Source organism: Arvicanthis niloticus, chromosome 20 (genome assembly GCF_011762505.2).
Source record: "Arvicanthis niloticus isolate mArvNil1 chromosome 20, mArvNil1.pat.X, whole genome shotgun sequence".
In the NCBI taxonomy this organism is placed as follows: domain Eukaryota; kingdom Metazoa; phylum Chordata; class Mammalia; order Rodentia; family Muridae; genus Arvicanthis; species Arvicanthis niloticus.
In genome coordinates this window covers 36,277,040-36,304,014 of record NC_047677.1, presented here as the reverse complement: position 1 = coordinate 36,304,014, position 26,975 = coordinate 36,277,040, and the positions used below count along the sequence as shown (strand labels likewise).

The 26,975-nt window shown below is 47.1% G+C and overlaps 2 protein-coding genes across 3 annotated transcripts in view; one reads left to right on the top strand and one right to left on the bottom strand.

The window, feature by feature from the left end:
• The window catches only part of Ipmk (inositol polyphosphate multikinase), a 35,529-nt gene extending 25,612 nt beyond the window's left edge, over window positions 1-9,917 (bottom strand). Inside the window, exon 1 of one of the 2 annotated variants that reach the window (XM_034524218.2) lies at window positions 9,570-9,917. In XM_034524218.2, coding sequence (XP_034380109.1) covers window positions 9,570-9,708 — 139 coding nt within the window. In that variant the 5' untranslated portion in view covers window positions 9,709-9,917. The remainder of the gene's footprint in view (window positions 1-9,569) is intronic. The other variant, XM_034524217.2, reaches the window with a different exon arrangement.
• Window positions 9,918-12,767: 2,850 nt separating this feature from the next.
• Cisd1 (CDGSH iron sulfur domain 1) lies at window positions 12,768-26,255 on the top strand. The gene is made up of 3 exons (XM_034523713.1): window positions 12,768-12,931; window positions 21,112-21,317; window positions 25,599-26,255. Exons 1-3 carry the CDS (start codon window positions 12,901-12,903, stop codon window positions 25,686-25,688), a joined length of 327 nt encoding a protein of 108 aa, XP_034379604.1. The 5' UTR covers window positions 12,768-12,900; the 3' UTR covers window positions 25,689-26,255.
• Window positions 26,256-26,975: the final 720 nt, after the last annotated feature.

Below are 26,975 nucleotides of genomic sequence, written 5' to 3'. Positions count from 1 at the left end.
ATACCCTGCATATCAGACATTTACATTACAAATTCATAACAGTAGCAAAATTACAGTTTTAAAGTAGCGATGAAATAATTTTACGGGGTTTGGGGGGTGTCACCACAACATAAGGAACTGTATTAAAGGGTCAAAGCATGAGGAAGAGTGAGAACCATTGCTCTATATAAGATAGTGTAAATGTGACTTCTAAAAACCCCAACAAAGATAGGTTCAAGAGGTACAGACCATAAATCTCCAGTAAACACCACCGCAAGGGCTGGTAATAGCTCTACAGGTATGGTGACTGTCCAGTTGCTAGAGGCCCTGAGTTCAATCTCCAGCATTGCAAAAGTTAGGCATGAGGGCACATACGTTTAATCCCAGTTAGGTCAGGAGGGAGACAAGAGTATCGAGTTCAAGGTCACCTGACTACATAGAGTTCAAGGCTAGCCTGGGTTATAAAACATTCCATCATTAAAAAAATAATAGACATAATTACAAATATATAAACACAAATACATGGTAAAGGGACTGGAGAGTTGGATTGGTGGTTAAGAGCACTCGTTACTCTTCCAAAGGACTCAGGTTCAATTCCCAGCACCTACAACATGACTCGAAATAGTCCAGTCCGCAACTCCAGTTTTAGGGATCTGAAGCTTTCTCATCTCCATGAGCACCAGAGGACATGCAAGTCGTGCACAGAAAAAGATAAAAAAAAAAAACAAAACAAAAACAAAAAAAAACCAGGATCGGTATCTTGTGCCTACAGGAGCTCTAGGTAAGCCTGGACTACACAGGAATTCCAAGCCAGCCAGCCTAAGCTACAGGGTAAGACCCTGTTTCAAACAACAAAGTAAAAGAGGTAAGATTAATACAGCAATACATATATATTAACTTTCCCAGGAATGAAAGTTTATTTAGGATTTCAACATAACAACTTCTCATTGAGATGGGAGACGAAGCCCTCAGATGCTGAGCTCAAAATAACAGGCCTGGGCTCAGGCCTGAGGAGAGGCTGCTCAAGCTTGTGCCTATGTGGCGCCCTGCCTGAAGTCTCCAGGGCGTGCATGCATGCTCACACATGCTCACACATGCACACTGGTAAACACACATAACCCCGAAGAGTGTCTGCTCAGAGGACAAGCAGAACCACACACCTGGAATGCAGATTCGAAATGCCACTCCTCGATAAAGGACACAAACAGTTCATTCCAGTCCAAGCCCAGAACAAGGAAGACACAAAACAACCTTGCATCATCAGTTTATGCCAGAAATGGAGAAAAGACACTTCAAAAGAAAAAAAAGAGAGAAAATGTCAAAAAGACACAGAAGCAAAAGCCTCCCGGAGCTGCCATTGTCCAAATTTAGGAGAATGGCATTTGGGGGATGATTAAAAGTAGCAGCCACAATATGGGTAATATCCGCTGACGGAAGCTGATGGAGGCATCCTAGTCCATCCTGGAAAAGAATGCTCGAGAAGTGTGTGCACAATGCCAACTGCTGGAGACTGGCAGGAGCACTTCCGAGTGCAGCCTTCAGTGAGACGTGAGCCTGACAATTCTCGGTGGATGCTTGCAACATTTTAAGAGAGGAAAAGGGTAAATAACACTCAAATATTCCTCCCAAGTTACTTAATTATAATGGCAAAAAATGGTAACTCCATAGTGGAAATACCGACAGCCGGCAGTTAGCTATATAATCGAAGGTCTTGTCAACAACAATGCCACTGATAACCTGTGCCTTGTAATCTGAGAATACATGCTCTCTCTCTCTCTCTCTCTCTCTCTCTCTCTCAACACTGTACAATCTAACTCTGAACCCAACTGTAATGAAACAATCAAACTGTGTAAACGTATGTGACAATCTCATGTCGCAGATGTTGCAAACAGGTCGTGGCTATCTGGTGTAGAAGTGTGCACCTATAATACCGGACTTGGGAAGTGAAGGCAGGAGAATCAATTCATCCTCAACTACCCAGTAAGATCTAGGCCAGGCTGTACAGCTATCGAGGCCAGGCTAGCCTACATAAGACTCCAATAAATAAATTTTAAAAAATGAAGAGGAGACGGCTTGGTGGATGAAGCACTTATCATGCATGTGAGGTCCCACCTTTAGATGCCCTGAACCCACATACAGCCAAGAAAACACGGTGGCTGCCTCCTGGGAGGCAGAGCCAACAGATGCCTATGTGAACTGCTAGTCCAAGCAGAGTCAATGGGCTCTGGGTCTACCATGAGACCATTCACTGATAAATACAGTGGGAAGCAATAAAGACAACTGATATCAACTCTGGGTCTCCACATGCCTGTACCACACAGATCTATGTACACACACACACGTGCTCCCATACACACGTGCTCCCACACACATGCACGTATATGCAAACATGAACATGCAAGCATAGATGCACATACATACACCACACATACAGGCAAATAAGAGGAAGCCAAGAAGATGAGTCCGTAGGTAAAATGCTTGCTGAGTAATCATGAGGCTTTGCGCTCCCCCAGGGCCCACAGAAAACACTGGCTAGGATACCTAGAATCCCAGTCCTAGGGAGCATAAAACAAGAAAGATCCTTAGGGTTTGCTACCCAACTAGTCTAGAGTCCATGTTCCTTGCTCAATGAGAGACCTGGCCTCCAAAAATAAGGCGGATAGATTGAACCAGATTGTAAGATCCCGTGGGTTAGAAAATTCCTCTCTGCTGGCTGGCCCTCAATGGTGCAGAAGGCGCTACGCAGGCTGCTACGGAGAATTGTCACCAGCGCTCAAACTCAGTGGTGGGCTCCACGTGTAACAACACTGACTGGTCAGACAAGATGTGCCTAGTCTGGGAGTAACCAACCACTTTTCTTAGTGGATTGGAGGCCGTCTAACATGGGAATTAACTTCTGGTACTGTTAGCTCAAGCTGAGGAGGCCATAAAACTAGTAGTGAAGCTATTTATGTGGCTTTGCTAAATAGGCATAATGTTCCTTTAAATATAACTATGTTTACGCCCATAGGGGAGGGAATAAGATGAATGTGTTACAAAGGCACTCAACAGAAACCTCTGACTGCCACCCACAAGAACATAAGCACACCACCTCTCTCTCTCACACATATACACATAATAATAAGTAAATACAATAAATTCGTGGCTGAAAATGTAAAGAGATTTGGACATGTAACTCAGCAGTAGAGTATATGCTTAGTTCACAAGACTCTAGGTTCAATTCCAAGCACTACTAAAAAAGAAAAATAAAAAACTTTTAAGATAAAAAACAAACAAACAACCCTGCTCCATGACAGGGTCAAGACAAGAAAGGACATGATAACTGAATGGGCTACTCTGTGCTTGAAGAAGAAGCTAACACAAAGGGCTCACAACACGGCTGCTGTGTCAGCCCCACATTTAAACCGTATTCAACATCAGGTCTCATTGCAAAGATGGTAACCGCCAAACACTGTATTCTGAATTTCATTGTTTTATCCTAAGTAGGCAGGTAAAAAGGGTCGGATTTTTAGGAGATGCACAATTATTAGAACAGAAGGTCATGATAGAGCTTATTCTGTAACAGTTCCACAAACTACCATTTACACACACAGGGCCAGCTTAGTGACTGGACATAGATGGTTCACTGCCATTCTGGCTATGTTTTATATATGTGAAAGTCTTCCCCCCCCCCCCCCCCACACACACACACAAAAGTTTGTGTAAACGTCAGAACAATTTAGAATAGCATTAAATAGTTGGGGAAGCCCAGTGGATTCTGTGTATGACTGCTCCTTTATGACCACTTGGCACTCACTGGCAGAAACTAGGGAAGGGGAGGAAGGGCAACCGTGAAATGCAAATCTCTGCTGAGCAAGACTTCCTTGGGTCTCTTCCAGAGCGTGAGAAGTGACTGGAAATCCACACCTGGTCACAAAGGGTCAGAAAATGTCAAGACAAGCCTCAAAGAGAAAGGATGGTTATTCAATTATCCTGATGCCAACTGCCCAGCACCGAGCAGTGAGACAGAGCAGACCTAAGGCACTTGCTGAATAAACTGTGGTCCACACACACCCTGGGCAGAAGACTAGGAAGAAAAGCTGTGTACGCTGATAGACAAGCTGCCGATGTTTTTTTAAAGTAATGACATAAAAGGTATCTACAGCGTTACCACCCTTTGTGCCAGGCAGAGGAGAAAAAAGGTATGTTATTAAAGAAGCCCAGAAAGGGTGCATAAGAAAATACTGACATGTGTCCCCTACAGAGAGACTGCTCAGAAATGAGGTAGAATGGTTACGTCTGGACCAGGCTGGCCTCCAGCTCACAGAGATCTGCCTGCTTCCGTCTTTGGGATTTAAAGGCGGGCATCACCGCACCCGACCCCTTTCTTCGGTCTTGACCTTGGGAACAAAATGGGAAAGGGGAAAGTAAGTTTTAGCAGAAACCAATAAAACCAACTAGATTTAAATAACTGTTGCTAAAAAAGGGAGGGGAAAGAAATAACAAAAAAAAAGTAATCAAAAAAAAAAAAAAAAAAAACTTCTAACAGTTTCTAATCTCATAATCTGTATAGGAACCTGACCATGGGTATGGAGAGACAATTTAAAGGTTAAAGCATTTACTGCTTTGCAGAGTACCCAGGTTCAGTTCCCAGCACCTACATCAAGTGGTTCACAATCACCTGTAATTCCAATTTCAAGGGATTGATGTCCTCTGGCTTCCACACGCACCACCCAAATGTGGCAGATCTACACTCACACAGGCACACAGGCATGCAAATACAGTAAGTGAATCCTAAAATAAAAGAAGACTCGACCCTGAGCTCTTTATCGTAGTCTTGTCTTCTGTTGAAATTTTGGTATAGAAATTCTAAAAGTGACATGACAGAATAAACAGATCGAGAACACAGGGAGCCGGCGTTCTCACTGGGGAAAAGGAGAAAGGCTAAAGTCCAGAAGGAAGGTCTCAGGTTGGGATCAAACTGTAGCTATGCAGTTGTGACTTCTAAAATATCTATACACCATCAGCGGCATCTGCAAAGGGCCCGCCAGCAAGGACATCCAATACCAACACCCCTAACACTCTGGTCTTAGATTCTTGGGGTTACTTCCTGGGTCAGAGAAGTGGTTCTGTGGCCCTGAGACCAGTCAAGGAACTGAAGTAAAGGTTAAACAGAAAGAGCATTTGCTGCTAAAGGGAGCCAGGGTTCCTTGCACAAAGGGCCAATTCTCCAGCTGGGGAGGGGTGATGCCATTATTCTACAGTAACTTGGAACAGAAAGGAAGTCCCACTGACAGAGGAAAACACCATGTCTGTGGTCGGGTCAGACACGAGTCCCAAATGGTTCATAAATAAGGATGCACATGCGACTTCTTAGAAACCTGATTGTTAATGGCAGTGGCAGAATTAAGGAGAAAATCATAACTTGACAACCCCCTGCTTCAGACAAGAATCATCAATGTAAGTCAAAACCTAGTGGTGATGTCTGGCGATGGTCCAGACACTCACGGGACCTTCGGGTGTCTCCTACAGATAGCTTACTCATTCTGCAGGGGGAAATATTAACTGAACCATGAAAAGTCAGACCCTACATGAACCAGACGATCAAAATGAACCACTAACAAAGGTCAGACAGCTACTTGGGTCTCCAGATGAGTACACTGTTCCAGTCAGAAATGTATACCCTGAATCTCATCCTATGGAACCTTCATGAACTCAGAGTGGACCGCCTTTCATAAAGTGTGTAACGTGTACTCTTCAGTGTCAATACCACAGGAGAGAAAGGCTGAGGCTTTGTTACAAGCTAAAGCAGAGAAGACATAAGTAACTGAAGGCTGCTGGTAAGGATGGAGGGCTGTCCTGAGGAACAAGGGTGGAAAAACACACACACACACGCACACACACGCACACGCACACACACACGCACACACACACACATTATTCAAATAAGACTAAATGGGGCCTGAGATTATCACTACAGAACTGCAGTGCTTAAATCCCCACAAGGCATAAATACATTCTGGCTACAGAAGAGAGTACGGATTTTCTTAGGAAATCCACACAGAAGTGTCACTATATAAATGGCAGGACATATGTAACCCACTTACAGAAAGTTCAGGGAAAAAAAGGCATGTGCGAGCAGATGAGAACAGAGACTGGGTAACATGGCTCTGTCCTTCCCTCTGCTGTTCCTGTATCTCCTTCCTGCTCTCTGCTACAGAACAAGCAGACCAGTGTGACAAAATAGGCATGAGGCTTTCTACCGAAGGTGTCAGCTCCAAATCCTCCCCACAGACCACCACATCTCTGCATACCAAATTTGGCAGAGGCACAAATTCCAGCTTTGAGCCACTTGTTTGAAATGTTAAGGGCTTTTAAGTGAAGCTAGTGGCATGTGAGAAAGTACTGGAACAGAAAAAGAGACTGCACACAAATGTTTGAGAATGCCAGGGATTTACCTTGCTATTGAGTTTTGGTTGTATGATGTGCGAGAGGGGCTATGGTGTCCAGGAACATCCTAACGCTACATCTTCTGCCTCAGCAAACACAAGCACATCTCACCAGAGAGGAACAGGTAAGCAAATTCTGATATAAGCACTCTGTCGAAGACTGAACAGGACCAAGGAGAAGCTCCCAGAGAGCCAACAGGCAGCAGTGTGTTTGTTGAGGGTGACTGTCCCACGGCAGCCTAAGGAGCATCTCTACATAAATGAACATGGTTTAACATGCTACAAGATACAGTCCAGATTAAAAACAAACAAACAAACAAACAAACAAAAAAACAAACCCAAAAAACAAAACAAAACAAAAAAAACAGCATGTGCCACTGGAGTGTCTGAGTGAAGATTCAGAATGCTATCAGCGTATACAGTTAAATGTCCAACAAAAATGGCCCAAGAACACTCAGAATGCAGCTGGCGGTTAGGTTATTAACCCTGGACCATCACAGTGAGGGGTGCCACACTTTTCTTTTCCTGTCCTTGGGACAGGGTCAATCCTAAAATGAAAACTCCTGTGATCCAGTGAGTAGCCACAGTTAAAAACGATAATAAACACAACCTCCACGATGTGTCCCACAGCTTTAGTGAGGACTAAGGCGGTGGTGGACCCTTGGCAGTGCTGAACAGGATCGAAACAGTGGTTCTCGACTTGTGGGTCGTGACCCCTTTGGGGGTAGAAAGACCCTTTCACAGGAGTCACCTAAGACGGTAGGAAAATGTGGATATTTACATTACGAGTCATAACAGTAGCAAAATTACAGACAGTTATGAAGTACCAACGAAAGCAGTTTTATGGTTAGGGGGTCATCATAACACATGGAACCATAGGAAGGGTCTACAGCACTAGAAAGGCTGGGAAGCCTGCTCTAAGCAATGTGACCCAGATGTGATGGTGGAGGGGCAGTAATAAAAACCCGCTGAACTTTGAACTGCTGACTACCTTGCTATCTGTTTATGAGCAGGGAGGATGACTGGTACCAGCCACACTGTAAATAATCTGAGAATCCAGAGGAACAAACATCAGGCTGCTGGCACAACATGAAGAATCCATCTCTTGGTCAAAAAAATCTAGTGAAACTGGGGGAAAAAATCTTTTTTTTTTTAAAGATTTATTTTATGTATATGAGTACACTATAGCTGTCTTCAAACATACCAGAAGAGGGCATCAGATCCCATTACAGATGGTTGTGAGCCACCATGTGGTTACTGGGAATTGAACTCAGGACCTTTGGAAGAGCAGTCAGTAAGTCAGTGAGTGCTCTTAACTGCTGAGCCATCTCTCCAGCCCGGGAAAAAAGAAATCTTAATAGTAAAATCGGGGACTACTTTCTCTGAAATCTCAATTATTCTTTCAATTAGGCAGTTCGGGTGAGAAATTAGCTCTCTCCGTGCTGTTTGTTTGTGACACCGTTTAAAGTCGCAATCAGGGCACTCTGTGATTAATCACCAGTGACTCCAAACAGGTTGCTAGCATCGCAAGCTAGTCCCAGGTGCCAATCACAGATGACCTTTTTATTTGGGTCTGTTCTTTACATAGTCTCCAGGACCTCCAGGGAAACAATCACTTTCTTAGGCCTTTAGATTACAGGAATCCCATTGTTATGGGCGAGCAGACTCCAGATATGATGCACAGGAGGAAATATCCTAGCCATGAACCTCAAGTGTGTAGTTTCCTAACTCTGACGTAGTCTTTCAACATTTCCTGATCGCAGCTGGGCTCCAGTCTGTGTGCTTCCCACAAGCACAATATACGGTGGGTGTTGGTTTGGTTCTGGGCCACTGTATCAGTGTGACACTTAACCAGGCTTGTCTTAAAATGTATTACCTTAGCAGGCTCATGCCTATACCCTCAGCCACTCATGGAGATCCAAAGTTCAAGGCCAGCCTAGGCTACAGTGAGTTCCAAGTGGCACTTACGGAGCCCCGTTTTAAAAGGAAGAGCGGAAGCCCCGGAGAAAGTAGGTCAGTGGTAATGCTCTTACCTAGTCTGTCTAAGGTCTTAGAATCAATCCTCCTACAGCACTGAAGAAAGAAAAGAAAGAAATGTATTGCCTTACCAACCTAGACCTGAATCGCTTTATCAGCAAAACACAAACCGTCCGGGTCAGATATCTACAAGAGTCCCAAATTCATTCTACACTTCTTATGTCCACCGTGCCCATACGCTGTGAGTAACGGACTGAATTACAGCCTCTGCCCTGGAGTAGACCCTGTGCTGTTCTACAAATCTTGAACTCACAAAAACACACGACAAATGCCAGGGAACAGTCTATAAAAATGAATAAGGAAAGAATGCGTATTTTATATGTGTACTGTTCTATCTAACAGCCGACTGTGTAGACTACCCAGGAGGCAAGGTTCTGCACCGCCGAACCACGCCTCCTAGCGCAATCAAAGACACCGGAGAATCCTCCTCGAGGGACAGGGAGTGATCCTGGATGAGCCACGGCAAGTTTAAAAACATAGAGCAGGTTTTTGTTTTTTTTTTTCCTTTCCCTCCAGCGATGGGTTAGCATCTTAAACGTTTGGGTCCCTCTAGCAATTACTACTCCTGGTAATAAACAGATCTCGAGCTCCAGGGGAGAATTTACTTCCCGGTCCAGAAAAGAAAACCAAGTTCCTTATTTTTACTAACTACGCCTTCGCCAATCAACACTCGCCTTCCCTGGGGCGAAGGGGCACGCCTCTCCGCGCCACTAGGAGCCTGTGGCTGCTCCTGGGGGCGCCCGGCTTCCTACCCCCCGGGACAGGAGAGATTCGGGACAGCGGGAGCCGGTGACTCTAGTCTGCGGGACACCTGGGGCCGGGGACTGCCGGGTAGGGAACACAAGAGCCGTGGACAGCTGGGACAGGGATGGGAGGCCAGCGACCGCCAGGGTGGGGACAGAAGAGCTGGGGACAGCTGAGACCGTGATCTGGAGGCCTGAGACTGCCGGGGTGGGGAGAGTGGAGACCAGTGACTGTAGGGGTGGCGACGGCTAAGCCCACAGCACCATCGAGGCTGGGGACAGCGGAGGCCGGGGACTGCTGTAGCAGGGCACGGCGGAGGCCGGGGACTGCCGGGACAGAGCACATTGAGGACTGGGGAAGGGGACCCGAGGCCGCACTCACCCACTTTGTCCTTGCCATACATGTGGCCAGCCACCTGATGCGACAGCGGCACGCAGCCTCCGAGCAGGCGCGGCACCGGCGGGCTGTCTCCGGTGCTTCCCGGCGGCCGCAGGCGCAGCGCTGGGGGCTCGGCGGCCATCAGGGCGGCGACACTTAGCGTCAGGCGTCAGGGAGGACCGGGCGGCATCGCCCGCGCAGGTCCAGCGCGCGGACCCATGCCGAGACCGCGCTGCCCGCTCCGCGGCCCGCACTCTGAACCCCGGCCGCCCGCGCCCGGGATAAGGGCGCCGCGGCCCCGCCTCTGCCCGCCCCCTGTGCGCTCCGCCGGGCGAGCACCACTCTGAGCATGCGCAACAGCTACTCCTCTGGATCCGGCCCCGCTGTGCTGAGCATGCCCAGAGGCTACCCTACTGGATCCGGGCCAGCTCCACACTGATCATGCGCAGAAGCCACCCGACCAGACCAGTTCACCCTTTCTACTAAGCACGTCCAAAGAGTAGACCAGCGCCCCACTGAGTAGGTCTAGAGTCCGAGCCCGCCGCCGCCCCGCAATGAGCATGCTCAGAGGCCGGGGGATGGGATTCTTGTCCCAGTACCCACTGCTTGCATCATCACCAGCACGCACTTCAGAGCTTCCAAGGGGCGAACTGGCGTCTGGGGTCCCGATGGGAAAGCTCATTAGGCCTAAGAGACCCGCGGCAGGGCAACCCAGAGAAGTGACTGGTTATGGACAGACCTCCCACAACGTCCGGCCCTCCCAGATCAAAGAGACAGAAGCATCCTGCGTGAAGAAGTCTCTTCCCACACCTTCCAAGTTGGCACCCAGCCCGACCACTATCCCAAAGTACTCATGACAAGTTTATGCGTTAGACATTGACAGTCATCTTAATTCACTTTTTTTTCTAAGATAGTTTATTGTGCTCGGGGAAGCCAGAAGAGTGAGATTTCTTGAAACTGGAGTAATGGGCGCTGTGGGCACACTGACGAGGACGCTGGGAATCAAACTTGGATCCTATGCAAAAGATATATGGCTTTTAATCTCTAAGTGCCAAGCTCTGGCGGGAACAGATTAACATGGTTCCTGCACTTGGTAGAGGGCCCCCGGTGTGAGCCTCCAGGAGTTGCTGAGCCCAGCGTGGCAAGTGTCCAGTATCTTCTGTGGGCGTAATAATTCTGTGTAATAATGTACATATTTTCGCATCCCTTCAGGGAATGTCCTCTCTGTTAACGTTAATGACTCCATGATAATGAGAGACAGCATGAGTCCAGGAGGCAAAGGTGTGGCTAATGTCTCAGCAGAATGGTAAACCTGCAACCTTCAGGACAGCCCTTAAGGCTGTGGAAAAGAACTCTAAATACAAGAGTTCAAAATATATATAATTCCTCGGGAGAGATGGCTCAGCGGTTAAGAGCACCAACTGCTCTACCAGAAGTCCTGAGTTCAATTCCCAGCAACCACATGGTGGCTCACAACCATCTGTAATGGGGTCTGGTGCCCTCTTCTGGTGTGTCTGAAGCAATGGTGGTGTACTCAGATGCATTAAATAAATAAATCTTTTAATATATATAATTTTCAACTATGTAAAAATATAAGGATGCAATATGAATTATGAGGGGCTTCACGAATCTAAAGGAACAAAGGCAGCTGCACTAATGAACCAACTTCTCAGAAAGATACAAAGGCAGGCAGATTCCTGAGTTCAAGGTCAGCCTGGGACACAGCAAATCTAGGCCCAGGTAGAAATGGTAATTTCAGGACAGGATGCTACCCAGCTAGCTTAGCATCTCTGTGTAACAGAGTCAGGCAGATCTCTGAATTCTTTTGCAATGTTCAAAGAAAACGTGTGCTTGCGGTTTCCTAAGAATCAAAGGGGCTGGGGTCAGGGGAGGCTGATTCACAGGATAATCAAAAGGGAACCTGGAATAAATAACTGACTTTAGATGTAAATTTTTTTTAAATGTGGACTTTTGGTCTTCTTGAGATGAGCTAGCAGAAAGCCATAGCAGATCTTTAGACGTTTCTCTAGCAAGAACTGAGCTGTCTGGAGATCTCTGGAGAGTGAAAACAGCTCTTCAAGAACATTTTCTTAGGCTGGGGAGATGGCTCAGTGGTTAAGAGCTCTTCCTAGAGGTTCTGAGTACAATCTCCATCAACCATATGGTGGCTCACAACCATAACGAATATTCTTTTGAAAGGATTTCTGACTTGGTTGGAAGATCCAAGAATTTTTTTTTTTTATAGCAGCTTTTCTGATAGCTCTTAGAATTTTTACTAGCAGAGAAAGATATCTCTGAGTTTTTAAAATAGCAAGAAAATCTGTGTAGATCAGAACAGAACACACAGTGGTGGTGGGGGTGGGGGTGAGACAGGGACAGGAAGACAGAGGGATGAAGGGAGGGAGGAGGGTGGGCAATCTGGAAAGCCATCTTAGCAGAACCAAGGCCGCCAGTTTGGACCCATGATTTGACTTCAAGTCGTTTGTTTTCGCTGCTCCCAGACACCCCTTCTCTCAGAACCCCTCTCCATGCAGAGACTGGTCCTAGGCATCTAAGCCTCTGCAGCCTTCTAAATCGTTCTTCTAAGTGGACAATCTACTTATGTTTATTTATTCATGGCAATGCCGGGAATTGAAGGCAGAGCGTTGTGCATGTTGGGCAAACACTGTACCGTTGTGCAAGCAGAGAACCGCTAAGCTGCCTTGCCAGCCGGAGCAAGTTGTTTTTGTTTTCGTCTTTCTGGGACTCTCTGGGTGCATGAGTGGCAGAGTCAGAGGCAGAAGGAATGGAGGCCCGATGTGGCTAGCGTGAGGCTCTAGCTACAGCTCCAGATACAGTGTGCCTGCACGGACATCCTATAGCAAAGTCTGTCTTTGTGGGACCCACAGTGGGGCTGGCCAGATTTGCAGGACCCACAGCTGAGCTGGCCACACTCAATAATAAGTAATGGCTTGCATTACTTATTAGCAAAAGTTAAAGGATCCACAGGCCATCGGGCGAGAGTCCTGCAGGTACTTGTCCTGAGTCACCTGAAAGGCTCTCAACTGGACCACCTATAAAACCCGGCCTGGATAGGCTCGCCCGGGCGGCGCAGACGCAGTCACCCCCTTAGCGCCCAGGGCTGTCCCGAGGTTGTCAAATCCTCACCGGTCTGCCGGGTTGGGCCCGCTGCGCATGCGCGACTCTACCGGCGCGCCGGCACACGCGCTCCCAGCTTGCCGCGGCGCCTGCGCAGTGGCAGTGAGTGGGCCCCGAGGTCGCGTCTTCCCCAGGTCTCCGAGGTCCCCAGCGCTCCCTCGCGCGGTCCTGCCACGGCCTTCCCGCTGCCCGCGCCATGGGCCTCAGCTCCGACTCCGCTGTGCGAGGTGAGCCGCCCACGGCCGGTCCCCACCACCCTTATCCAGACTTTCACCTTGACCATCACAAGGGCAGGCGCAGGCCTGCCGGCCGCTCGCGGGATGCTAGTGCGGCCCGGCATCCCGGCCCTGGACCACTTCCCCGGCCAGCCACGCTGTGAGCAACCAGGCTAGCGGGGAAAAGCCCACCCCAAAACACGCCTGCCCTTCCTGAGACCCTGACATCGGGGACTGGTCATGTCGTAGATGTTTTGCTGGCTTAGTAATTCTAGGTAAAGAAACCCAATCCGAGGTCTTCGACTTCCAAGTTTCTTTCGAACTGTGCATCCGGCCGCTGGCGACAGTGGTCTGAGAAACCACTGAAAATGCCCTTTCCCCTAGCGTTAAAAACAGAAGTTTGTAGAAATCTGACTAGAATTAATTTGGGAAACTTGGCTAGTGTAAAGTCCCTGGTGATAGATCAACTGTTAAAATTGTCCACAACCAGTGCGATATATGTGGTTGACTGCCCCGACATAAAACGCCACACCCCAGGGTTTGGTTACTTCTAATCTTTAGTTGAGTAAAAAAAAAATTAAATTACAGCGAGCCCCACTGATTCATTCAGCGAATAAGGGTCATCTGTACTGCTCGGTTCTGTAACCATCCCTAACGTGACCAGTCCCCGATGTCAGGGTGTCAGGAAGGACAAGGGTGTTTGGGGTGAACTGTGCCCCTCTACCCTGGTTGCCCACAGGGTGACTGACTGGGAAAGTGGGACCTTAATTTTTATAGCAGTTAGGTTGGTTCTATATACTGGAAAGTTCTAATTAATGTCGACGGTACTGATTGGGCACATAGGAGGGAAAGGAACTTTTTAATTTTTCTAGCATTTATTCGTGTGAGTGTGTCTGTACCTGGTGCCATAGCTCTTGTGGAATTGAATGGATAACTTGTAGGAACTGATTCTCTCTCCCTGGGTAACTTGAAGGAGCTGATTTCTCTTGTATCTTGTGAGTCCCAGGGATCAGACCCAGGTCATGAAGCTTGACCACAGCCATTATGTTAAAACCCATGCAAATAGTTTTAAAATACTAAAGACAAAAAGAGATCATTCTCTGCAAACTTTAAAGGATTCCCATCTGGGGACTCCTTTAAATACATGCATTTTGTTTGTTTTGTCTTTTCGAGACATGATCTTTCTAGCCCAAGCTAGCCTTGAAATCCTCTTGTAGCAACCTCTGCAGTGCTGAACCCACACCTGGCAAAACAATGTCCCTAGCAGTAAGACTATTGCATAAAATAAAATACTCACGTAACTTGTGGTGCAGTTGTAGGAACACTGTTGCACGTGGGTAACAGTGGGGTAGGACAAAAGATTGCAAAATGTTGTTTTTGTTTGAAAGCTGGGACCATGTTTTGTAAGCAGACACTAGATCCTGATTTCGATAATGAGCTGTTGAAGTTGAAGGAGGTGAAACCCAAGAACTAGTCACAATTTGCGGGCTAGTCTTTCCTGCAATCAACAGATAGGGGTTTAGTTTGCCTTCATTTATGGGCACAGGGAAGCTCAAAAGTGACTGTCCGTTAGTCTATTATTATCTAAGGAATATGAAACTTCTTGGTGAAGCCCCCAATTGGCCTCACCTTGAAGTTCTCACCTTTGTTGTGTTGGGTAATTTTTTTTTAATATGAAAAACAGAGATCTTTATGAAGACCATAGGGAGAGTCTCAAGGCTCTCTTCTACCAGCCTCTTCCACCTCAGAGTTGGACTATAGAATACCTTGCAAATAACCCCCCCCCCACCTTTTGTTTTTAAAGATTTACTTACCTTTGCGTGTATGGGTGTTCTGCCTGCTTGTATGTTGGTGTGTCATATGCATGAAGTGCCCACAAAGGCCAGACAGGGGTGTCAGTCAGTAATCCTGGAACTGGTGTTAGCCATGGATGCTGGGGATAGAAGAACCCTGGTTCTCTGGGAAAGCACCCCATGCTCTTAAGTACTAAGCCATCTCTCCAGCCCCCACAATATACCTTTTAATGTTTGCCTCTTGTGTCTTGTAAAACTGTTGTGGTTTGTTTTATTTATTTTTCTTACATAGAGCCTCATAAAGCCGCCTGGGCTACTTCTCACTTGTTTTATAGCAGATGATCACCTTGAACTCCTGACATCCTCCTGCCCCTGCCTCTTGAGTGCTGGGATTATGGGCATGCAATATCACACCCATTTTTATCTGGGGCTGGGGTTTGAACTCAGTGCTTTGTGCCAACAAAGCAAGCAGTGTGCCACACCCAGGACCCCCAGAGTTGCATTCCTACTGGTATTTAGTAGTCAAATAAAGTATTGACTCACAGCCTGGTGTGGCTGCAAACACCTGCTAGCCTAGCTTTCTGAAGGCCGAGGCTGGGGGATAAAGAGTTGGAGGCCAGCTTGGGTTATGTAACATGACTGTCTCAAGAAAAACAGTATATATTAAAGGGAGAAAGAACGTCTGTGTTTGCAGAATTCTGTATATTGGGGAGGGAGAGCCTGGGTACAGAGGGAAAGTGGTTATTAAGTGAGTGTCAGACCAAGACTGGAGTTAGAGAGAGGCAATGCAGAAGAGACCCTCCCCATGGTCAGTCAGCACGGGCTGGTATGGGCACATACCAGTGAGCTCATGGCCGTTTCTGGGAAGTGGCCTTCACTGCCCACGTATGCAGTCTCGTGATTCTTGCCCAATAGATGGCCTTTCCGAACTCATTCCTAACACCTCTGCATCTCCCAGAATCAGCTGTCATCTCTTACCCTTCCATTTCCACAAGTCTGACTAAAACCTTCTCCCCTGGACAGTATCGTCTTGTACTTCCTGGAGCTCTTGCCAATGCTTGTTACTTTGGTTTTTTTTTTGGTTTTGGTTTTTTAATTGGTTTTGTTCATTTATTTCTTTGAGACAATCCCTGGCTGGGCTGGAACTTTCTGGGTAGAGTAGGCTGGCCTCAGACTCACAGAGATCTGCCCGCCTGCCTCCCAGTGCTGGGTGAAAAAAATGTGTGCTGTCACACCTGGCAACTCATTTTAAAACAAGCTCCACTCTATGCTCTGTGCAGCCAAAAGTTAACCATAATTCACCTTTACCTGTAAAACCAAGAAGCCAGCCAAGGCAAGCCCCCACCCCAACCCTGTGTATGTGTGCGTGTGTGCGTGCATGGCATATGTTCACACCAACAGAGGTCAACCTCATGTCATTCTCAGATACCATTCACCTTTTTCTGAGCCGCCAGCCCAGGGCTCACTCATGAGGTTAGACTGCCTAGCCTACCCAAGCCCAGAGGATCCATCTGTTTTCACACACACACACACACACACACACACACTTCTTTTGTGTGTGCATGTTTACGTCCACATTCACACGTGTGTGGTGCACACACCTTCCTTTATAACTCTGCACTTTATTAAGGCAGGGTCTTACTTCATCCTGAGTTCATTGATTCTGGCTAGTCTAGCTAACCATCTTGTTCTGGGCATCCCTGTCTCTCCTTCCTAAGTGCTGGGGTTATAGGCAGCCACTATGCCTACCCAGCCTTCGCAGGTTCTGGGAATCCAGACCCCAGGGCTAGTGTTGCCCATCAAATGCTGTATTTGTATTCGCTGCCTACCTCCCTCCAGATTTTTGGGTGTGTGTATGTTCATGCATGCATATGCCGGTGATCTGGAGGGAGGCGTACATGCTCCCGAGCAGAGGTCCGGGACAGCTCTGTACAGTCTACTCTTCCAGCTTTCCCAGCAAGGGCCCTAATTCACTGAGCTAGTCCACCAGCCTCTTAAATTGAAATTCTGGTTTAATAAATTACTTATACTGTGTGAGTTTAGGAGATGTGGGTCACAGCACCTAGGTGGAGATCAGAGGACAACTTATGAGCGTTATCTCCTCCCACTGGGTGGGTCAGGGATCAAACTCAGGTACTCGAACTTGGCAGCAGGCGCCTGGTATCTGCTGAGCCATCTCTCCAGCCCTAAGCCTGTGTCTCAATGGCTACCTTGCCCTGTCTTCTCCTGTAGCATTCTCTTACCTGACCTTGTCCACAAGTTATAAGGAGATTTATGTGTTTGTGTGTACTTTCTCTTGTCTGTCCCAAACCCTGGTCGTGGTAGACACATCACCAGTGCCTGTTAATACTCGTGTGTGTATCTTTTTTTTTTTTTTTCAGATTCCTTTATATTTTTCCAGTTCTTTGTATCACAGTATATTCAAATGTTTTGGAAAGTTATTTAGTGAAATTTTGTTTTCTGAGAAGAAAAAATGTACAGGTCCCACCAAGAAACGAGTAAGCAGGTAATAGGGGAGGGGGAGTTGGGATTTGGAGCTGTAGCTGGAATAAGCAGTTGTCTGTGGTGGATGGTTTCCGAACTGGGAAAGAGTAACCCGAACTGGGAAAGAGTAACCCAGTGCATCCCTGAGGTGCCCCATGCGGATGCTTTTGGATTTCTGAGTCTGAGAAAGTAAATCTTACATAGGTCTAGAAAAAGCTGTTTGGTATAGGAGCATCAGGGCCATTAAAAGGACAGGTGACAATGAAGACAAGTTGGTCACCCATCACGACATATTGCTCCCTCAGCACTGACTGCCACTTGTGCCAAACCTTGAGGAAGAAAACATAGTGCCCCTCCCCCTCTCCTGACCCATGCACATTCCGGTTCTGTGGCAGTTGGTAGTAATGGGTAGGTGAAGGTCCCTTGGGCAGAAACTAGTGAAGGGTGAGATTTCTAAGTCAAAGCAAGGTAACCCTCACAATAAAGTAGACCTGAGGGGTCGGCTATCAAGGGAGCTGTAGGCTTAGGAGCACATCCAAGAGAAAGCAGAGGCTATAAAGCAGGCCCAGCGGCATGAGGAAGCAGGGAGCATGGTTGCCCCGTAGCCAGGCTCTAATCTTCCTTTAATGGTGTTTATGTAGAAGGAAACAGGTTTGCTGGATCTACATGAAAAAAAAAAAAAAAAAAAAAAAAAAAAAACCTGCTCTTGAGAACTGTGTATAGCAAAGGAAAGAGGATAGCCTTGGAGGAGGCAGGAAAGTGCTCACAGGTGGGGAGTGCCCGTTCTGACCAGCAGTCTGAAAGGTACCAGTAGAGAAGCTAATAACCAAGCCTCAAAAGAGCCCTGTGTCGCCTCTGACAGGTGGGAGTTTAACTAACCCCGCTCTTGAGTGTTCTGGACCTGAAGAGGCTGCACCCACCCGACAGGAAGCTTCTGATTGTAGCTGCGGGACTCCAGGCTCATATTGGGTGTTACTAATCCCAAGAGACAGACCTCTGCCACACTGAATGCTCCTAGCTCGAAGAGACTAGACCCACCAAGCACTGGGTGTTTAACTCTCTGGTTCTGGCCTACGAGCTGGCTTTTGAATTGTTTTCTTATCTCTCTTTTCCCCTTTTTGGTGTATGCCCTGGAGTAGCCAGGGGTGTTTGACATTTTGTGCCTGAAAAAAACTGATTGAGGCAGTAGCAATAGAGTGATAAAATAGAAACATTTTTCTTCCTTCTGGAAACTAGCAGTTTGTCCCTGATGAGATTAGAAAATTAGAATTTGGGAAGAGGGAAGAATAGAACACACACACACACACACACACACACACACCAAGATCTTCTGTAGCTCTGTGAGGCTAAAGCACTCACTTGGAACTGATCCAGTTCTGTTTTTCTAGCCCACTGGCAGTGCTCGGACACTTGTCAGGGTGGCCAGTGCCCTTGCCAGATGTTTTGTCACAGAACCTGTGTGTTGACCCCCGTGGTGTCCCTTATGTGTCCAGGGTGTGTATCTGCTGTGTCCCCTGTGGAATGGCTGCTTTCCTGTGTCACTTCCTCTGTCATTTCTTCCCTGGTCAAAAAAATCTGGAGAAGGTGAAAGTTGATTTGGATTTGTTTTATAATGCCATCCTATATGTTAAATATGGTAATATGAGAAAAAAGAATAGATTTAATACCTTAAAGCAAATTAATTCCAGGCACTTGTTCTCTCGGGGCATTTAAAGTTTGTAGGGATCGTTAAAATATCAGGAGGCGGAGGCTGGGCTCCATTCCAGCAAATGGGCATCAGGGGTGGGGTAATTAATAATTTACCTGCAAAGTAAGCTCCTGAAGAAAAAAAAAAAAAAAAAAAAAAAACCCTAAGACCACAGCATTCAAGGAACTGTGTGATGTTAACTTAGGAGCGGGGCTGTAGCTGCCTTTTGAGCTTGCATTGCAGTGTCAGCAGACACTGTGAGACTGAGGTTTCCATCCTTTGAGGTCCGATGTCCAGGGTTGGCCTCAAAGCTTCCATCCTTAATCGCCAGTGACTTCCCATTGGACCGAGCTGCTCCCTGCATTACTCGTGGAAAAGGAAAGCTAGGAGTCAGTCAGATCACAGTAAATTACAGCTCAGCGTGAACACTGACGTCAAGATTAATTTACACAGAACGCACAGGTACAAACCATCCGGGTGGCTGGGGATACTGTACAGAGGCAAACCATTTTGTCTAACATACTCGAAGCCTTGGGTTGGATCCCAGTTCTATCAAAAGAGAAATGTTCCCTGTTGAGGTGAAAGGTTTGAAGCTGTCCAGTGACCCCTGGTCGTAAGGCACCTGAGAACAAGAAAACAGTAGTTAATGTTTATTTTAGATGTCATAGCTCAAAGAAATGGAAATGACCAGGGATTGGAAATAGTCTAAATTTCTTTGTGGAGAAAAACGCCACTGTGGCTGCAAATAGAGTCCATTAGAGTGTGCCTGTTAGCAACACTGGTTGGGAACCGTAAAATAATGGCAGGACCAACATGGAAGGGGTTAGCGTGGGCAGGACCGAGATAGAAGGGGTTAGCGTGGGCATGGAGCCATTAGGACTGAGCTCAGTTTTGGTTTGTGTAGGCACCATTACATCCATCCCACTTGTGAGGAGTTTGACTAAAGACCCTATGGAAGCATCCTGGCATCCTAGGGTTCCCAGTAGCCTTGGGATTGAGTGTAACGATTTCCCCAGGGCTTTATTTGGTAGTCTGGGAACTTATTTCAGACACTGAAGAGGTGATCAAGGAGGTGCTAGGAAGCAGTCCAGTGGGTTTATCCAGACCCTGTTTGACATCTTCCTGCAGCCCCTCCATGCAGGGACCAGACAAGTCTCCTCCAAGGCTGAGGCTAGCCAGATAACACAGACCTTGGCTTCTGCCTGGAGCCAGGGTGGTCACTAAGCACCTGGGTTTCTAATGAGTCTTTAGATGCAGAAGCAGTAGATACATGGCCTGTTAGTCCAACAGTTTCTTATTCTCATCAGACAATCGAATATTAATGTTTTGCTTAAAATGAAGTTTTAGGAACTCTAGAAAGAAATTAGACATATGGAATTTATTGAATGTTTCAAATGACACTATGTTTTAGAGAGAAGACAATTTGCAAATCCCCGGTGGCCTTTGAATGACTTCAGACCTAGGGCCAGCCCTGCCAGGCAGATCCTGGGGATGCTCGGTGATGGGGAGGTTACAGATCGCTCTTTGTCTTGTCTAGATCTGGTTCTCTTTGTGTTGATGTAGCGTTGCATTGGTTTTTGGTACATTAAAGCATTTCAAAGCCACTAAATGGCTTTGCTCTTTAACTAAACTCATTTTGCTCATGGCATCACCTCTTGATCTTTTTGTTTTCTCTATAACCTCAGTCTTATTTTTCAGACTTTGTTTTTCTCTTTTTTAAGCAGTTGGTTCTTGCAGGTGCACGTGCTGCTGAAAAGGTAGATGAACATGTGAGATTCATCAGAAATTATCAAGCCTCGCTGTCCCTTTTCTGTCTTGGGGAAGGGAAGATAATCTTTGGGTTTTCCCTCTTTTATATGAACTTAGCTGTCATGTGTTTTACTTGGTAGTAAAAACACATCTGTATTGGTAAGAGCTGTGGAAAGCAAGCCTCGGGGAAAGAATAGCTATACCACTGTGTTGGGTTCGTTTATTAACACTGAAAATCTTTATCAGACTGGTAAGATGGCTTAGAAGGTAAAGGTGCTACCACCAAGATTGAAAACCTGAGTTAGATTTCCAGGACCCATGTGATGTGAGAAAGAGCCGACTCCCAGAAGTTGCCCTCTGACCACAGAATGTGTGGTGTGAGCGCACACAACTTACACATAACTAAGACGGGTGGTTGTAAGCATCATGTGCTTGTCAGGTTTCACGAGCAGTCTGTCTCCCTCCCTTGCCCGTTGCAGTTGAGTGGATCGCTGCCGTTACCTTTGCTGCTGGCACAGCCGCTCTGGGTTACCTGGCTTACAAAAAGTTCTACGCGAAAGAGAATCGCACCAAAGCTATGGTGAATCTTCAGGTCCAGAAAGACAACCCGAAGGTGGTGCATGCCTTCGACATGGAGGATCTGGGGGATAAGGCCGTGTACTGCCGATGCTGGAGGTCTAAAAAGGTAAGAGCCCGGCCAGCGTGAGGCTGCGAGAGGCTGGTAGAAAACCCTCTTCCGCCTTACGGAGTCTGTTCCTCCCTGGGTCTCACATCCCGCTTTCTGTTTGTTTGAGACAAGGTCTTACCAGGTAGCTCAGGCTGGCCTCAGACTCATCATCCTGCTGCCTCTGCTGGGATTGCCAGCTCACACCAGCACACACAGCTTTCCATACTCTTGTGGATTGTATGTTCTATCATGTACAGTTGCTATGATGTGAACTCAAATCATGCCCTCACTGAATTAAACCGAGGAACCGTCTTGTTCTTTCACTGACTCTTGGGATTTCTTCCCCAAGGGGCTCTTAGGAGGAAAGTCTGCAGCCTGGGCACAATGAGAAACAGACAGAGCCAAGTGTGTGAGAGACAGGACCTCTCTGTGCAGCTGGGAGCCTGCAGAGGGTCATTCTTTAGCAGGCTGGCCTTGCACTGGTGCCAACCTTCCCGCTCGGCTCCTGAGTGTGGATTATAGGTGTGCAGCACCTCACCTGGCTCAGACTTCCTACTGCTAGGTATCCTAGGCATTCTTGTAACTGCAGCTCCTGTAACTAAATTCCCGGCAGTATTGAAGGGTCTGTGACTCCTGCAGGCTCTAGACATGGACCCTGGGGCCCTCTCTCTGAGCTATGTTGACAGGGCGATGCGCTGGGTGACCTCAGAATGTCAGCTGTCCGGAGAGACCCAGTGCTAACCCTGAGTGTGCTGCTGTTCACATTCATGGAAAACAGATTTCCAAAGCTTAAGGGGCCAGGCATGTGAGCTGGGAGTACAGGCGGTGGCGGGGAGCTTACCAGAAACCAGGAGTCTGGTCTCTCGGTCTAAAAAGAGAAAGATAGATTCTCATTAAATGCCATTTTCTGAAATTGCAGTATAATGGAGACTTACCACAGCAAAATGCTGTCCTGAATCCTGGGTCATAAACATGGAAGGGATATCTCAGATCTAGTAGAAAGTGTGTTTAGGGGAGTATTTAATTATTTTTTTAATTTAAAAATTTTTAATAGTGTGTGTGTGTTGTTATATTCACCTGCGCACAAGTACCTGCAGCGGCCAGAGGCATCATATTCCCTGGAGCTTGAGTTTTATAAAGTGCCCAACATGAGTGCTGGGGGCTGGAATTCCAGCTTAGGTCTTCTACAGGAGCAGTGCACACACCCTTGCCTGCTGAGCCCTCTCTGCAGCCCTGTGAGGAGGGAGGGTCCACGATTTAGTTTTTACTTAGCATGCTGAGCAATGGGCTTCTGGGCCGTGTCATGAGTCCACGTATTCTGTTATTTACCGTTCCCACTGTCCTCCGTCACCTCTTCCTGGTCCCCTTTCAGCTTTAATATCATGCGGCTCCTAGCACCCTCTTCTGCTCTGCTCCTCCCTTCCTTCATCCCCGTCATAGGAAGTATATTTCAGGAAGCATGTCTAGTGGCTTAGTGCTGTGTGGTCCAGAAAAACAGCTTATCACATGTCACTGTGTGCCACGATGGCCTGAGGTAGGTATGGAATGTGAACCGTAGGTTCCTGGAGCTACTAGGACATAGTCTCCCAGTGTTCTGTAGACTAGTCTTGCTGTAAAAGGTGTGCCTACAGTAGGCTCCACTCTTGCTGCTCACTAAAGCGTAGGAAGTAAAAATGCAGTCTTCCCCAGTCACAGGAGCTCTGCGGCCAGTGATGTTAAGTGTAAATTCCCTAAGTGCTCACATGCTCACATGCTCACATGCAAACATCAGTGTCCCAGGAGCCCAGTGTGCAGCTCTGGTGCTTTGATACTGGGAGTGCTTATGCCTGCCATGGCCTAAAGTTTCTGAGAGTTAGACTGCGTCTGGGAAATGGGAGACACGGGAAAAGCATTTGCAAGTCCTAGGAATGCTTTCTCAAACTGTGCAAGTAAGCAGTCCTGAGGAAGGGGGTGGGTGAGAACTCAGGCCCTCCAGGGATGAGTCCATGAGGAGACTGCGTATGAGAACTTGGCCTTATGGTTTGACATTATGACACACTAGGATGCTGGCTGTGGAAATGGGGAGAAATGAACAGGACCAGTGGAAACAGTAACTTCTTAAACGACTTATTTTTATTAGTTCTAAGTGTGTGTGTGTGTGTGTGTGTGTGTGTGAGAGAGAGAGAGAGAGAGAGAGAGAGAGAGAGCGCGAGAGAGAGAGTGAGAGTGAGAGTGTGTGTATGTGTGTGTGTGAGAGAGAGAGAGAGAGAGAGAGAGAGTGTGTGTGTGTGTGTGTGTGTGTGTGTGTGTGTGTGTGTGTGTGTCTCGGTGCCCCTGGAGCTAGAGTTAGATAGTTGCAAGCCGCCTGACGTGGACACTGAGAACCAAACTCAGGTTCTCTGGGAGAACAGCACACACTTACTTAAGGCTGACACCTCCCCAGCCCTGGCAGTGACTAATCAGGGAGACTAGGGCGGAAACTACAGGATCTGAGTGTATGGTTTAAAGGGAGCCAAGCCTTCAACAGAAACAAGCAACTCTGGTTGGAAAGCTGATGTGTGCACAGTGTTGCCGAGGAGTTGAGGTGCAAGTGGGTTTGAGGTGAGGTTGAGTGGAGATGTGCAGCAGCAGTGGCCCTCATGTGGGGACACAGTGGCAGCAGAAGCCAGCAGAACTGGTGAGTCCAGGCGGACCCGATAAGAATCAGAGATGAAATCTCAAAGAATGTTCTGCACTTGGACAGCGCAGAGTCAGGAGATGGGACAGGCCTGGGGGAGAAGTGAAGAAAGAGCATCTGAGTGGGAAGGAGAGGGACGGACTGGGCTTTGGTGCTGAACAGACCAGGTGCCTGGTGACTGGGTGGTGATGGAGGCACCCTTGGAGTAAGTAATTAGCAGCTGACCCTTGGCTGCCGTTTCAACAGAATAGTTAAAACTCTAAGTTAGGGAAAGCCTGTGTTGCTGAAAAAACCAACATCACAAGTCTGAGCTTCTCTCCCTGAGAGGAGACAGGGAGATGGTTCACAGAGATGGGAGGGAGGAAACGAACTTGCATTGACGTGTCCCATAAAGTAAGTACAGACTTTGGTAGTGCTGAGATGTCAGCAGCTCAGGAAGACTCAAGAATAGGCACAAGATAGTGCTCTAAACGATCATTAAACTGTGCGAGTAGTCCACAGCCTGCCCCAGGACTCCTCAGCTTCACAGTTAAGACCAGGAATGCCATGCTGTTTCCAGTACAGCTCATAACTGTGTGTAGCTCCAGTTCTAGGAATCTGACGCCCTCTTCTGGCCTTCATGGACACTGCACACACATGGTGCACTGACATACATGGAAACAAAGTAGCATACACATAAAATAAAAATAATTTATTAAAGAAAAACTCTGCCATGACTCAGGGGGCTCCCTATTCGCTTTATTAGCACAGCAAAAGCAAACCTGTGTCCTGCAGAAGTTGATTTGAAAAACAATGGCATAAATTATAAATTAGCTTGTCCCTCTCTCCCACCAAAGACAAAAATGTCACTTGTGCCTATGATGTGGAATTTGTAAAAGTGAATGGACATTGGAGATCATATTTCCAGAAAAAAAGTGTCTCCATGAACCACATTAAAGGGAAAGACACTGGGGGGGGAGGGTAAGCAAATTGATTTTTCTTTTTCTTATTTTTTGAAATGGGATTTTATGCGGCCTAGGCTGGCCTTTAACTTTTTTTTTTTTTTTTTTTTACTTACTCACTTTACATCCTCATATGTAGCAGATGTCCAGCTTGACCTTCATGTGGGTCCTGAACAACTGTGATGAGGGCATCCCAAAAGCTGTGGCCTTTGACCTTGATCCTCCTGTGTCTGCCTCTCAGGTGTTGGCATTGCAGGCATGCACCACACCTGACTACAAATGATTTTAATACAGTCAACTTGAACTCTTGCAAATAGAGCCATGGGCATAATTGTGGGTAGAGTACCTGCCTGGTGTGCACAAAACCTGGGATTCAACCCTCAGCATACCTCTGTTATCATTGTTGTTGTTGTTGTTGTTGTTGTTGTTGTTGTTGTTGTTGTTAGGCAGTAGGCATAGGTCACTAGAACTGTAGCCAGTAAGTAGTCAGACCAAAGCCTTAGCCTGCATCACCAGGAGGAGGAAGTTCAAATAGCAGTGGATATTTTTCTCCTGTCTGTTTCTCCCTCCTGCTCAGTGAAGTACGTGCCCTAGCCAAGAGAAATGCAAGCTCTGATGTGTGGGAATTAGGTGTCACTGCCTCTCTGCCAAGCACAGACTGATGTGGAGATTAGACATCTCACAGTCTCTCTCTCTTCCTAGTTCCCGTTCTGTGATGGGGCTCACATAAAGCACAACGAAGAGACTGGAGACAACGTGGGACCTCTGATCATCAAGAAAAAGGAAACTTAATGGACAGTTGCAAGGCTGCACCCCAGCGTGTTGTGATGTCACCTGATCATTTAATTAGAATGGCACCCAACCCACCGTCTGATTGGCCTCCCCGGGTTCTAGATGTGGTTGGCACTTGCAAATCGCAGCTTTCGTTTTCATGGCATCGGCCTTGCTATTGAAACATTTTGGTGCACATTTGTTGAAAGAAGAAAAAGAAAGGCTAAACCAACCTCATGCTATATGGGTTATTTTGGTCTTGTAAGGATCCGTTCCTTTAAAATAATGGTCTTAGAATATAGTTGTATCTTGAGGTTAAAGTATTAAATTATTCCAAAATCATGTACATGTACATTGTACTTGTCAGTTTAAGGGAAAATCTTTTCTTATTCGTTAACTTGGAAAGTAATGGGGTGTGATGAAGTTGCGTTGAGTTCTTACGCCGGAGGAGAACCCTGCCCTGACTCTCCTCCTGGTTGAGGTCATGGCATGGATTCAGCTTGTGTGCTTTAATGTTTTCAGTCAGAATTAACCGAATATTGTTCTCCTTAAACTTGCCCGGGTCACCAATAAAGGGGCAACAACTTCCTTTGTGTTCATCTCTGTGGATATGTAATTCATCCACTGTAGACACCTCTGGCAGAAATGTAGGCCACGGGGATGTGGGTTAAGTAATCACAAAGAATGTTGGGGAGATGGCTCTGGATTGAGTCCCCACGTCAAAGCCAGGTAGGCTTGCCTGTAGTCAGAGCCCTTGGGAGGCAGAGGTAAGGATCTCCAGAACAAGCCGACTACACCAGCCATAATTAATGAAGTCTGTGTTGAACAGGAGACCCCGCCTCAGTAAATGGAGAGCTATACAGGAAGACACGGTTACCAACCTCAGGCCTCCACTTGAGCACACACATGGACCACACACTTGTGAATATGATTATGTACATGCACGGTGTTATAGAACACCACCAGCCCAAGAGCAGAAGGACATCAGACCGATGCCATCGATGCTCGACCCACAGTCGAGCATACTGATCTCAGAGTCACACGGCCTCTGAGAGTGACAACTTGCCATCAAAAGCATAGGGAGCCTTTATTTCCCACTGTGGATAATCAATCAGGCACATGGCTTAAGCTAGTAAAGAAACTGTCTTTGAGGATAAAACGGACCCCATCTTCTTTTCTACTATACAGTCTTTGTCTTACAAAGGCTTGACGGCATGCATTAATTAATATGCAATGGCTGCTCTTCCGCCTGAGCAACCAAGTATCTTCCTCACCCGAGCCACTGGTGAGCAGCATGCTGTCCTCTCT

Coding starts and splice junctions, on each gene's coding strand:
- Cisd1 (XM_034523713.1), top strand. CDS start 12,901: ATGGGCCTCAGCTCCGACTCCGCTGTGCGAG. Junction 12,932..21,111: donor CTCCGACTCCGCTGTGCGAG/GTGAGCCGCCCA, acceptor TGCCCGTTGCAG/TTGAGTGGATCGCTGCCGTT. Junction 21,318..25,598: donor GATGCTGGAGGTCTAAAAAG/GTAAGAGCCCGG, acceptor CTCTCTTCCTAG/TTCCCGTTCTGTGATGGGGC.